This window comes from Entelurus aequoreus, linkage group LG12, assembly GCF_033978785.1.
Source record: "Entelurus aequoreus isolate RoL-2023_Sb linkage group LG12, RoL_Eaeq_v1.1, whole genome shotgun sequence".
Lineage (NCBI taxonomy): Eukaryota > Metazoa > Chordata > Actinopteri > Syngnathiformes > Syngnathidae > Entelurus > Entelurus aequoreus.
In genome coordinates, this window is record NC_084742.1 from 13,295,990 (window position 1) to 13,310,497 (window position 14,508).

Consider the following 14,508-nt stretch of genomic DNA (forward strand, 5'->3'; position numbering starts at 1 on the left):
GCGCTACATCGCGCTTCAAACATTGCATCTTCACCACATCGCAGATTTGTCATTATTTTTTTAAAGCATCTTCTATAACATTTTTTCCCTAAATTAAGCATTGTCAAGCATAAAATGGCTAAATAAATTTTAAATATCAAATACTACATGAGTCTTGGCCACTAGAGAACACTAAATCAATCAATCCCAAGTTGGGACCCGGGGTGGACCGCTTGCCTGTGCATCGGTTGGGGACATCTCTGCGCTGCTGACCCGTCTCCGCTCGGGATGGTCTCCTGCTGGCCCCACTATGGACTGGACTCTCACTATTATGTTAGATCCACTATGGACTGGACTTTCACAATATTATGCTAGACCCACTCGACGTCCATTGCATCCGGTCTCCCCTAGAGGAGGGGAGGGGGGGCGGGGGGGTCACCTCTCCAAGGTTTCTCATAGTCATTCACATTGACATCCCACTGGGTTGTGAGTTTTTCCTTGCCCTTATGTGGGCTCTGAACCGAGGATGTCGTTGTGGCTTGTGCAGCCCTTTGAGACACTTGTGATTTAGGGCTATATAAATAAACATTGATTGATTGACTGATTGATTGAATCAGAGTGCACTTTTCAGTATTGTGGCCACTGATTGGCTAAGACTCAGGAAGCATTAGTATATTGGATTAAAAGAGTGTTAAAGGTCTCTCATGATGTTGAACATTTTATTTAGAAGGTAGTAAACATGTTTTCTCATGCTCTAGTTATGAAATTAGTGGATTTATATTGAATAATTCCCACTTTGCGGGAATTCATCAATCGCAGTCATGGCTGGAAACAATTAACAGCCATAAACGTGGGATTACTGTATACACAAAACAAATAACAAAACAGTCTATGAAGTTTGAAATTTTTTTGAGGTGGTTGGTGACCAACCCCTGGGCTTTAGCAGAAAAGATAACAACGCACACAAACAACGGCAGCACCTGCACAAAACTGTCACGCTTCACTGGCAGCCTGACACCCTGCGGTCTCTTATTTATGGAGTGGCAAACACCTCATGGAAAGCAGGACAGACCAAGTGGGAGAGAAAGGTTTTGTGGGTAAGCGTGTTATCAGAGTGCGCAGCAGCAGCAGGAAACACACACGCAACAACACACACTGGCCTGCAAACACAACCACAGTTCCACAAAACAAAAGCTGGTAATTTAGTGTGACAAGGTGTTTTTCTTAACGGAGCAAGGAAATCGAAAAAACATCATATCAGATGTCACCCTATGGATTTCTACTCTGGTCTTCCCTCCTTCCACCAATGCCACACTTTTTTTTTTTTTTTTGTGGACAGGCTTGGCCGCCAGCACGCTTAACACGGCTGAAAGGGGAACTTCAGCACCAAGTCGGTTGATATTTAAAACGACGGGCCTGAGATAAATGAACTTCTCGTAAAAGGACAAAAAAAAAAGTGTGTTTATTTTGCGGGTTGTTTACACGCTGTGCTTGACACGGATTATTAACCATTAACCTTTTATAAGCACGCTTTATCTTGCCTGTCGCTCAATTGGACATTAAGTGGTTGACATAATACATCAAAATACAACATAGGTCATTTTCAACATGGTAGAAGTTGAATGTTTTTTCATTTTTGTGGTATTTGTAGATCATATATATTTATTTTAAGTAATTTTCTTTCTTGCTTATATTGTATTTCTGTGCTAGTTTTAAATGAAATATTTTTATTTGAGATATGTCTGTAGTTTTCTTTTTAAACCCAGTTTGATAATAATAATAATTCTTGCTTATACTGTATTTTTTTCAGATTTTAAAATATTATATTAATTTTAAATATGGCTGTCTTTTTTTCTATGTAAATATTTAATTGATAATCATTCTTGCTTTTACTCTATTGTTGTGCTATTTTTAAATAATATATATTTAATATAGATATGTATTTTCTCCTTTTAAAATGTAGTTTAATTATTTATCATTCTTGTGTGTACTGGATTGTTGGGCTATTTTTAAATAATATATATTTCTTTTAGATGTATCTGCATTTAAAAATATATTATATTATATATATTATATTATAGCCTTTTTAAATGTTTAATTGATAACGATTCTTGCTTTCACTGCATTGTTGTGCTATTTTTAAATAGTATATATGTATTTTATATATGTGTGTATTTTTTTAAATGCATTAATCATCAGTTTGCTTATACTGTATTGTTTGGCTATTTTTAAATAATATATATTTATTTTGAATCTATCTGCATTCCAAAAAATATTGCACATAGTTTAATAATCATCATTTGTTGCTTACAATATTTGTTGTGCTATTTTTAAACAATATATATTCATTCTAAAAATGTACATATTTTTTCTTTTTAAATGTAGTTTAATTCATAAATCATTATTTCTTATACAGCTTTATTGCTATTTTTAAATAATATATCTTTAATTTAAATCTATTTGTATTTTTTCCTTTTTGAATGTAGTTTATTAATAACCATTCTTGCTTAAGCTGTATCTTTGTGCTATTTTAAAATAGCATATATTTATTTTAGATGTGTCTGTATTTCTTATTCTCTATTGTAATTTGCATATAATCGTACTTGCTTATGCTAATTTTTAGGTAGTTTAAAATAATAAATATCTATTTTAGATTTTTTAATTTTTTAATATAGTATTATAATAATAATAGTTATTACTTGTACTGTTGTGCTATTTAAATGTATATATTTTTTTTTAGCTATGTCTGTATTTTTTACTTTTTATATATAGTAAATAATAATTCTTGCTTGAATTGTATTATGCTTTTTTTAATTCATATATATGTATTAAAAATATGTAGATGTATTTCCTTCCTAAATGCAGTTTATTGAACAGTCATTCTTGCTTATTTTGTTTTTTGGTTTATTTTTAATAGTATATATTCATTTTGGATATGGTATGTTAGTATTTTTCCTTTTTAAATGTAGTTTAATTTATGAATAATTATTGTTCATGCAGTTTGTTGTGCTATTTTTAAATAATACGTATTTAGTTTAGTTACAGTAGGTCTGTATTTTTTCCTTTTTAAATGTATTTGAATGAATAATACCATTGTTCTCCACCTGTTCTGTTGTGGTTTTATCATGCAAATTTCCACCAGTTTACTTTGCCACCAGAAAACTGCAGCCAAAGACTTCCAATAAATCTGCAGGCTCAGATTCCACATACAGTACAGTTTTTCCCTGTGTGTGTGTGTGTGTGTGTGTGCGCGTGTGGTTCTTTTCTAGTTGGTAGATCTACACCATGCAAGCAATGATTTGATATCTATTAGATCTGTGCCATTACCATAAAAAAAGAGAAGTGTAGGGGCCGAATTACATTATGACGTTAACACATTTAAATTGACCGGCCTCCGCCTATTTATTTGCGGAAGAGTGGACAGGTAGTGGAATATTTTGTGCGGTACATACCTCTAGAAAGATCGATCGCACGCACACGAGCTGCGGTAACGTCCACCGATGAGGGCAGAAACATCCTCACTTGAGGGCCACGCTCTGTCCTACAAGATGGTGAGTTGTTGCCATTAGTAACTTCATGAGAGACGAAATTATCCGGTTTATGAATCAGGACACTGATTGTTTCAATTGCAGAACTGCTTGGAAAACGACATCAATCAAAACTTCCAGGACGCCATCGACGTCCTTCAGCAGCATTCCAATATGTCCTACTATGACTCAGGTACTGTACACTGTAAAAAAAATATCGAGTTTTACAGTAAAATACAGGCACAGGCCTTGAATTTTAACTTTTTAAGGTCAAGGCAAGTGTTGCTTTAAAGGAGGGCTCATATTGTAGGACACCAAGGCAATATTTTCTTTCAAGGCAGGGGCTCCAAAGCATGCATGCATACATTATACATATATATATATATATATATATATATATATATATATATATATACACTACCGTTCAAAAGTTTGGGGTCACATTGCAATGTCCTTATTTTTGAAGGAAAAGCACTGTACTTTTCAATGAAGATAACTTTAAACTAGTCTTAACTTTAAAGAAATACACTCTATACATTGCTAATGTGGTAAATGACTATTCTAGCTGCAAATGTCTGGTTTTTGGTGCAATATCTACATAGGTGTATAGAGGCCCATTTCCAGCAACTATCACTCCAGTGTTCTAATGGTACAATGTGTTTGCTCATTAGCTCAGAAGGCTAATTGATGATTAGAAAACCCTTGTGCAATCATGTTCACACATCTGAAAACAGTTTAGCTCGTTACAGAAGCTACAAAACTGACCTTCCTTTGAGCAGATTGAGTTTCTGGAGCATCACATTTGTGGGGTTAATTAAACGCTCAAAATGGCCAGAAAAAGAGAACTTTCATCTGAAACTCGACAGTCTATTCTTGTTCTTAGAAATGAAGGCTATTCCACAAAATTGTTTGGGTGACCCCAAACTTTTGAACGGTAGTGTATATATATATATATATATATATATATATATATATATATATATATATATATATATATATATATATATATATATATATATATATATATATATATATATATATATATATATATATATATATGTATATGTATATATATATATATATATATATATATACCTGTATATATAATGTTTTTTTTAATTCATTATTAATATAAACTTGTCAGCTTTTTTTCATGATCACATCGCCTGCTGCATGTTTCCTCACCTCATGAACTCTCAGTCACAGCAGCTGATGGACGCTGTATTGAGAAAATAAAAGCAACATCAAATAGTTTTCTCCTTCGCTGTATACTTTTAGTGTGGGGACAAGTGCGTCTGTCTCCAATACTGTTCACACCTGTCTTCATCTAAACAAAGCAGTGCGCTCTTAAACGCACGCCGGAAAGCGAGGGAAAATGACGTTAAACCATGCGCTTGGCTCCGTTAGGGAAATCTCCGGAGGAAAGTCCGTGTAGCTTGTCTGCCATGATTATCAAGCCAAACACAGCTAGTGTGCATGCGCCTGACTTCGCGTTGCCTAAAATGCATTGATAAATGACGGGGTTTCGGTAAATAAAAAATTAGACTTAATACTAACCGTCGGGAATTTTATCGCAAATTATCATTATACCGTTTACGTTAACATCCCTCGTCCATTAACGAGTAAAAAGTCAAGGTCGGTCACGGCATGTTATGTTGGTAAATTTTTTAGGGCATTACAGCAAATGACGAGGGCGGTCGCGGCTTTTGCCATGGTTAAATTCGAGCCCTGCAGGCAGCTCAGTCAACACAATTTTACCGTACAAAAAAACAGTGGTACTATTTTACAATTTACAGTAATGCACTGTGAAAAAATTGCCTGTAGATGTTACAGTAAAATACTGACAGTTCATACGCCAGAGTTTTACGGTGAAAAAAAACAGTGGTACAGATTTTAATTTATAGTAATGCACTGTCAAATCAGTGTAAGTAGATTATACGGTAAACAAATTGGGAGCTCAGTGGCCAGAATTTTACTGTAAAAATGTAAGTGATACTGTTTTTTTGCCATTTACAGTAATGCACCGTATACACAAAAAAAAACGTAGATTTTACAGTTAAAAAAACTGGGAGCTCAGTCGCCAGAATTGTACCGTAAAAGTGGTTAAAAAAAAATCAATTTACAGTAATGCAATGTAAACACAACAACCGTAGATTTTACAGTAAAAATAACAGTGGTACCATCCATCCATTTTCTACCGCTTGTCCCTTTTTGGGGTCGCGGGGGTAACGTTTTTCAATTTTTAGTAATGCACTGTCCAATCAGTGACTGTACATTTTACAGTAAAAAAAAAACGGGAGCTCAGTCGCCAGAATTTTACCGCAAATATAAAAGTGGTACTATTTTTAAATTTACAATAATGCACTGAAAAAACAACAACCATATATTTTACGGTTAAAAAAACAACTTGGGAGCTCAGTGGCCAGAATTTTACCATGACTATCGAAGTGGTACAATTTCCTTCCGTTTACAGTAATGCACTGTAAAAACAACAACAGTAGATTTTACAGTAAAAAACTGGGAGCTCAGTCGCCAGAGCTTTACCGTATAAAATAAAAGTAGTACCGTTTTTAATTTACAGTATTACACTGTAAAAACAACCACCGTATATTTTACGGTAAAAAAAAAAAACTGGGAGCTCAGTGGCCAGAATTTTACCATGAATATCAAAGTGGTACAATTTCCTTCCGTTTACAGTAATGCACTGTAAAAACAACAACAGTAGATTTTACAGTAAAAATAACAGTGGTACCATCCATCCATCCATCCGTTTTCTACCGCTTGTCCCTTTTTGGGTTCGCGAGGGGTACCGTTTTTAAATTTTTAGTAATGCACTGTCAAATCAGTGACCGTACATTTTACAGTAAAAAAAAAACGGGAGCTCAGTCGCCAGAATTTTACCGCAAATATAAAAGTGGTACTATTTTTAAATTTACAATAATGCAGTGAAAAAACAACAACCATATATTTTATGGTAAAAAAAACAAACTTGGGAGCTCAGTGGCCAGAATATTAGCGTGAATATCAAAATGGTACAATTTCCTTCCGTTTACAGTAATGCACTGTAAAAACAACAACAGTAGATTATACAGTAAAAAACTGGGAGCTCAGTCGCCAGAGTTTTACCGTATAAAATAAAAGTAGTACTGTTTTTAATTTACAGTATTACACTGTAAAAACAACAACCATATATTTTACGGGGAAAAAAAAAACTGGGAGCTCAGTGGCCAGAATTTTACCATGAATATCAAAGTGGTACAATTTCCTTCCGTTTACAGTAATGCACTGTAAAAACAACAACAGTAGATTTTACAGTAAAAAACTGGGAGCTCAGTCACCAGAATTTTACAGTATGAAATAAAAGGAGTACCGTTTTTAATTTACAGTAATACACTGTAAAAGAAAATCATAGATTTTGCTGTAAAAAAAAAAAAGGCAGCTCAGTCGCCAGAATTTTAACAGTATTGCACAATAAAACAATGACCGTATCCTTTACAAAGGAAGAGAATGGAGCTCATTTGCCAGATATTTACGATAAAAGTACCAACCACAATAAATCTTACGGGAGTATGTTGGTGACAGGGATGCCGCTTTTTATTTTTAATGTAAAATCTACGATCGTTGATTTTACAGAGCGTTACTGTAAATGAAAAAAAAAGTACCACTGTTATTTTCATGTTAAAATTCTGGCGACTGGGGAAACATTTAAGTGAAACACTTGTGTGAATGAGTACATGAGTATGGTGTCTTCTCAGAGTACGCATACTACGAGACTGTGGGTCCCCAGCAGCCGTCTCTGCAGTGCCAGATCTCCTACTGCCTGGTCAGCCCCCACTCTGACGTCCCAGCACCCATGTATGACTGGAGTGACACCAGCCTACAAGGGGTGAGTCGGACCGGCCAATGAAAATAAATATATACAGTCGTGGTCAAAAGTTTACATACACTTGTAAAGAAAATAATGTCATGGCTGTCTTGAGTTTCCAATTATTTCTACAACTCTTATTTTTTTGTGATAGTGATTGGAGCACATACTTGTTTGTCACCAAAAACATTCATGAAGTTTGGTTCTTTTATGAATTTATTATGGGTCTACTAAAAATGTGACCAAATCTGCTGGGTCAAAAGTATACATACAGCAATGTTAATATTTGGTTACATGTCCCTTGGCACGTTTCACTGCAATAAGGCACTTTTGGTAGCCATCCACAAGCTTCTGGTGGAATTTTTGACCACTCATCTTGACAAAATTGGTGCAGTTAAGCTCAATTTGTTGGTTTTAGATTTGTTTCTTCAGTATTGTCTACATGTTTAAGTCAGGACTTTGGGAAGGCCATTCTAAAATGTTAATTCTAGCCTGATTTAGCCATTCCTTTACCACTTTTGACGTGTGTTTGGGGTCATTGTCCTGTTGGAACACCCAACTGCGCCCAAGGCCCAACCTCCGGACTGATGAGTTTGTAGGTAAACCTACTTTTTCATTGTCCCATTTAAAGCACCAGTTCCATTGGCAGCAAAACAGGCCCAAAGCATATTACTACCACCACCAGGCTTGATGGTAGGAATAGTGTTCCTAGGATTGAAGGCCTCACCTTTTCTCCTCCAAACATATTGCTCGGTATTGTGGCCAAACAACTCAATTTATGTTTCATCTGACCACAGAACATTCCTCCAGAAGGTCTTATCTTTGTCCATGTGATGTCAATATGGTGAAATATGGTGCAGACTAGAATGATTTCTTTTGCAGCAGCAGACGTGGTCTCAGATGATCCCTGAAGCCTCCTTAGAGGACTCGGTGCAAACTGAACCTGCTCACGTCTACTCCCAACTTCCGTCGCAAAGGAATAACAAAGGTACTGGACTGAAAGGCATGAAGCTTCTAGGAAACCAACTCTAGCTAAGCTCTAGTTATTTTGGGGGCTATGCTTCTGAATCAAGATCGGGGGTATTCCAGAAACAAGTTAGGGGAAAAGTCTGAGTATGTAAACTCTGAGATGGGAGAAATTCAGGGTTTCTGTTCCACAAAAGACAGTTACAGTATGCCGGAAAGTATTCACAGCATTGCGCTTTTTACACATTTTGTTATGTTCCTCAAAATTCCACACACAATACCCCATAATTACAATGTGAAAATATATTTTGGGAGCTTTTTGCACATTTAGAGATTGTAAAATGTGTAGAATTTTGAGGACAAAAATGAATGTATTCCATTTTAGAATAAGGCTGTAACATAACAAAATGTGGAAAAAGTGAAGCACTGTCAATACTTTCCGGATACATTGTAAGTCAAATTCAGAGTCAGTTACCTTGGTAACTTAATCTGTGAATCTAACCTGCTTGCTGGCACGTTTTCTTGAACAAACTGTTTTTTTTTCCATGACATGTGTGCTCATTTGTAGACCCGGCTGCAGAAAAACATAAAAAATGTTCAGGGGGGCACCTGCCAAAAATTGATTACCGCCTCGTGTTGAAGCTGCCTCGTTGGTACTCTTGGCTGCCAAAAAGGGATTCCAAGTAATATTTTGATATTGACACATCTTATCTGTAAATAAATTACTAGAATAACCTTAGGAGATGTACAGATGAGATGTGTCAATATCAAAAAAATATTTTGAATCACTAAAATGTCGTTTGGGGTCGATTTCAGCTTAATAAAGGGTACTTTAACATGTAAACAGTACAGCATGTACTTTATTATCATATGTGTAACTCCATCCATCCATCCATTTTTCTACCGCTTGTTCCTTTCGGGGTCGCGGGGGGTGCTGGAGCCTATCTCAGCTGCATTCGGGCGGAAGGCGGGGTACACCCTGGACAAGTCGCCATCCATTATTATTATTATTCTTATCTCATCACAGAGCCAACAGAATAGCCAAAGACAGACAACATTCACAAACTAGGGCCAATTTAGTGTTGCCAATCAACCTATCCCCAGGTGCATGTCTTTGGAGGTGGGAGGAAGCTGGAGTACCCAGAGGGAACCCACGCAGTCACGGGGAGAACATGCAAACTCCACACAGAAAGATCCCGAGCCCAGGATTGAACTCAAGACCTTCGTATTGTGAGGCACATGTACTAACCCCTGGTCCACCGTGCTGTAACTATCTTGGGGTAATCTTGGCTGTATAGCTCGGTTGGTCGAGTGGCCGTGCCAGCAACTTGAGGGTTCCAGGTTCGATCCCCGCTTCCGCCATCCTAGTCACTGCCGTTGTGTCCTTGGGCAAGACACTTTACCCACCTGCTCCCAGTACCACCCACACTGGTTTAAATGTAACTTAGATATTGGGTTTCACTATGTAAAGCGCTTTGAGTCACTAGAGAAAAAGCGCTATATAAATATAATTCACTTCACACTTCACTAATCTAATATTGTATGCAAGGATGTCAATATCAAAGTATTACATTGAATCACTTTGAAAAGAAACGTAACCAATAATTTTCTGTCACTTCAGTCCAATATTATTTGACTGTATTGCTTTCTAAAAAAGTTTTCATACTTCATAACGTGTTCATAAACAGGCATCAAGACCTTTAGTTCCAACTGTCCCCAGTTAACTCAGAGTCAACATACTCGGGATTGATTGAACTAAGTCAGATTAGCTGTTCTGCAACCCAACATTCAGAGTTTCCCATCTTCGGGTAAAGCAGCCCAAACTTCAGGTTTAGACTCAGAGTTTGTGGAAGCTCTTACCTGGAATACCCCCCATGTCTTTAGTCTATGTGATTGTTTCGCCTCTAACGCAGGATTATGCTCAGGTCGCAAGAAGCTCCGACTTTACGAGTACCTCCACGAGGCCCTCAACGATCCCGACATGGGCGACTCCATCCAGTGGAGCGACAGCACCAGCGGAACCTTCCACTTCATCTCCAAGAACAAAGAAAGGCTGGCCGAGTCCTGGGGCCAACGCAAGGGCAACCGCAAGGCCATGACCTATCAGAAGATGGCGCGGGCCCTGCGCAATTACCGGCACACGGGCGAGATAATCAAGGTCCGCCGCAAGCTCACATACCAGTTCAACCCGGACATCCTGCACCGGCTGGGCTCGGGACAGGCGCACAGGAACCGGCAGCCGAGCCCGGCCAGACGAAGCTACTGCGGCTCTGCGGCGCCGGACTGGCAGAACTGGTACGCGCCATACCAGGAGCAGGACTACGAGCAGGCTGCAAGCTTCAACTCGCATTGCTGAAAGACTTTTCAGTCGATACATTTCACCAAAAAGATTAGTGAAAAATAAATGTAAAATATTTTTTCTATTGAAGCAAAGTGTCATGCAAATGGATCAGACTGCATTTTTAGTAGAAATAACTGCAAATAACAACTAAAATGACATTAAACACCTCAAATTGGATTTGACCTTGAAATCATTTAAATCCTTCAAAAATTGTAAAATTTTGTGGACGTATTTATCCAACTTTTGCACTCCTAATACGGCAATGATATTGGAGCCTTGAGAATTGGCAATACAAAATACCCTATTATTATACTATTATACAAAATACCCTATTATTTTGGAGTGTTGAATGTTAGAAAAGGTTTGATCAAGTGAAATTAGTAATTTAGAGAACAACAGCAGGTAGGAAAAACACTAATCTACCGTATTTTCCGGACCATAGGGCGCACTGCAGATGAATGGTCTATTTTCTATCTTTTTTCATATATAAGGCGCACCGGATTATAGGCCTTTGTAGTCCGTGTGCCGACACATGGACTACAAAGGCGGACTCGCGCAATTTTTCAGGATTTATGCAGATCCCAAATACATATCAGCATTTACCAGAAGGTAAGAAAAGTTGCTTTTGCATAATATTGCGAAACAAAACTCCAGATAACATGTCTTACCTTATACACACCATAATAATACTCGTATGTTTAATGCGCCGACAATCCATCAAGTGGTGCGGCTTCATAGTTTACCGAAGTCGTGCTAAAATATTTTGATAGATTTTTGAGCACCGTGTGTATCGTTCTGTATTTTCAATGGAACATATAAAATGTTGGTGCTGTTTACTTGAGTCGTACTGCCATCATAGTGTAGTCTACATGTATCTCTTATGTTCGACTGCCATCTACTGGTCACACTTATCATTATACCATATACCACATAAAATTGCTTCAATGTCGGTAAGCAAAACCAGAATTATTCCATACATTAGGTGCACCGGGTTATAAGGTGCACTGTCAAGTTTTGAGGAAATAAAAGGATTTTAAGTGCGCCTTATAGTCCGGCAAATACGGTATTTATCATTAACCGTCTGGAATGGACTTATGTTGTCTTTAAGTTCGTGGCGAAGTTGGTAGAGTGGCCGTGCCAGCAATCGGAGGGTTGCTGGTTACTGGGGTTCAATCCCCACCTTCTACCATCCTAGTCATGTCCGTTGTGTCCTTGGGCAAGACACTTCACCCTTGCTCCTGATGGCTGCTGGTTAGCGCCTTGCATGGCAGCTCCCGCCATCAGTATGCGAATGTGAATGTGGAAATAGTGTCAAAGCGCTTTGAGTACCTTGAAGGTAGAAAAGCGCTATACAAATATAACCCATTTATCATTTATCATTTAAGTTAAAGTGGAGTCGTAATTTGTTTTGGCGACACCTAGTGGCCACAATAATTAAGGACGTTAACCTCATAATGACGCAGTAAATTGAATGATGCGAACACAATTGTTACTGAATACTTTCTAATGTCTATTAGGAATGAGTATCTTACTCATGATTTGAGTCCGAATCAATTTTCTCAATATGTTATTTAGTATGCCAATAATTATGGGTGTCCTGATACAACATTTTCACTTCCGATACAATACCGATATTAACTTGAGTATTGTATATTAATCCAATATGATATCAGCACAAATCATAGAACGGAACATGCGAAACAATTGTAGTTATGAAAAACACTAACCTTATGACGGATTTATGCTTTGGAAGTGGAGTGTTTTTTTGTTTTTTGGCGACATCTAGTTAAGTTAGTTAAGTTAAGCTCATGACGCAGTAAGTTGAATGATGCAGACACGTTTGTTACTAAATACTTTCTAATACACTTCTGCCTTGGAGACTTTGTATGTGTAAGTAATTTGCAACTATAATAATTTGATACTTGTTTATATTGACAAATGTGCTGTTTTAGACTGCAATATTGATCAATGAAGGACACTTATTACATACAGTATGTCTAGCTTGTGTGCTATTATGTGCTCAGCTCTTGTGTAGCTGCTGGCTTCTAGTAAATTATAGCCTACCATGTTTACCTTTTGTAAATGACTTGACTAAAATAGAAGAAAAAAAACAACAACCTTGTGTGCTTATTGGAAGATATTTAGATGTTAACTGGCTGTCCAGCTTTACACAAGTAAACATTCTGCAGGACTGCTTGTATCAGAGCTGATATTAGTCATCTTACATAAAAGCTGATACCACCCGATACTTGTTTTTGTTTTTTTATGATATCAGAACAATATCAATATCGGATCTGAACACCCCTACATATTTATGTTACTGTTTTCACAACTGTACTTTAAGTTTATTTTCTAAAAAAGAAAAAAGAAAAACAAGAAGCAGCTGAAATTCACACTTTAGTCATGTCCCTGGGTTTTAACTCAGTCCTGTTAATCAACGCGTCACATGGTCCACAGGAAGTTGCATCATTCACATCCTGTGCAGCCCAAAAGTAAGTTCACTTCTTTATTTTTTGTATATTTCAATGACTGAGGGTTAACATCTCAACACAGTGTTGTTACCTGATATGTTTTTCTAATGTTATCTGTTTATGTTTAGTGCCAACATGCCTTTAGCATAATGAGTATATGTCATGGATCGTCTAATAACTCATTCCTGTCACTTTCAGCTCTGTTACTCTAACGAATCATCTTCGTCATAAGGATCTTAAACAAAAATGAAATAAAAATGCCTGAAATGGGCTAATACGCATTTTGAGTAGTTCAATATGTGTTTTATCAGATTTTAGAGTTGAGAAAAGACAGAAATATACGTTTATTTTGAGAGATTGATGACAAGAAAATGTATGGAGGGTTAAATAAGACTAAATAAATATATTTGTGAGTAATTATTTAAATGTCTCATTAATGAATTATATGGGACAACATTAAATAAATAGATATATCTTGAAATAATATCTTCAATGTGTTAACTAATCATATTGAGAGTCAAATGGAACAAATTAATTAAATAAATACATCGTTAAATAATTACTTAATTGTTTCATCAATTATTTATATTGAGGGTCATGTAACACTTTTTTTTCATGTATGTGAAATGGTTGTTATACTTTTTTAATCAAACATAAGTAATTTGATGCATGTTTTGTACTAAAACAAATTCATGGCAAATACATTTTTCAATAATTTATGTTTTCATTGCAAAATAACACTTTTTAAAAAATACATTTAAAATGAAAATGTATACATTTAATACAGAGCAGAGACAACTTTGACCTGGAGCCGAAGCCTTTATGACTGTCTTACGAGACCAGCACTGACGCAGCGTGCCATGGGGGGAAGTGAAAACAAATGGAGAGAAATGTGCCATTACAGTATATTCTTATCAGTGACGGAGTAGTAAGGGGCTAGGAATACGTTTGTGATGAGATTTCATATAAAGTTCGCCGTCATTCATTAATTGACATTTTACGTACGCTTCTTCATGCGGATCGTGGAGTCCGACGCACAGCGTGTCAATTGATACAACGTTGATTATACTGTACATACATGTCCTGACTTTGAAACAACGTTGCAAAATAGTTATCTTTGTAGATGGAGACAACATTGATGTCCCAACAATGGATCCACCCAACAATGGATCCATGTTGTTCGTTTGGGAAATGACCAAATTTTAAAGGTCAAATCAACATCACAACCTGACATTGAATAAACATTGTCAAATAGCATGTTGTTTCAACGTTGTCATTGTGTTGGAGAATATTGGTTGAAAAAAGACTAAAATTCAATGGTCGAATAAACGTCACAACCTGACATTGAATAAACGTTGT

General features: G+C 36.7%; 1 protein-coding gene across 1 annotated transcript; it reads left to right on the top strand.

Moving 5' to 3' along the window:
• The first annotated feature begins 2,689 nt into the window (after nt 1-2,689).
• spic (Spi-C transcription factor (Spi-1/PU.1 related)) lies at nt 2,690-10,761 on the top strand. The gene is made up of 5 exons (XM_062064796.1): nt 2,690-3,530; nt 3,612-3,699; nt 7,262-7,392; nt 8,254-8,359; nt 10,263-10,761. Exons 1-5 carry the CDS (start codon nt 3,480-3,482, stop codon nt 10,691-10,693), a joined length of 807 nt encoding a protein of 268 aa, XP_061920780.1. The 5' UTR covers nt 2,690-3,479; the 3' UTR covers nt 10,694-10,761.
• The last annotated feature ends 3,747 nt before the right edge of the window (nt 10,762-14,508 follow it).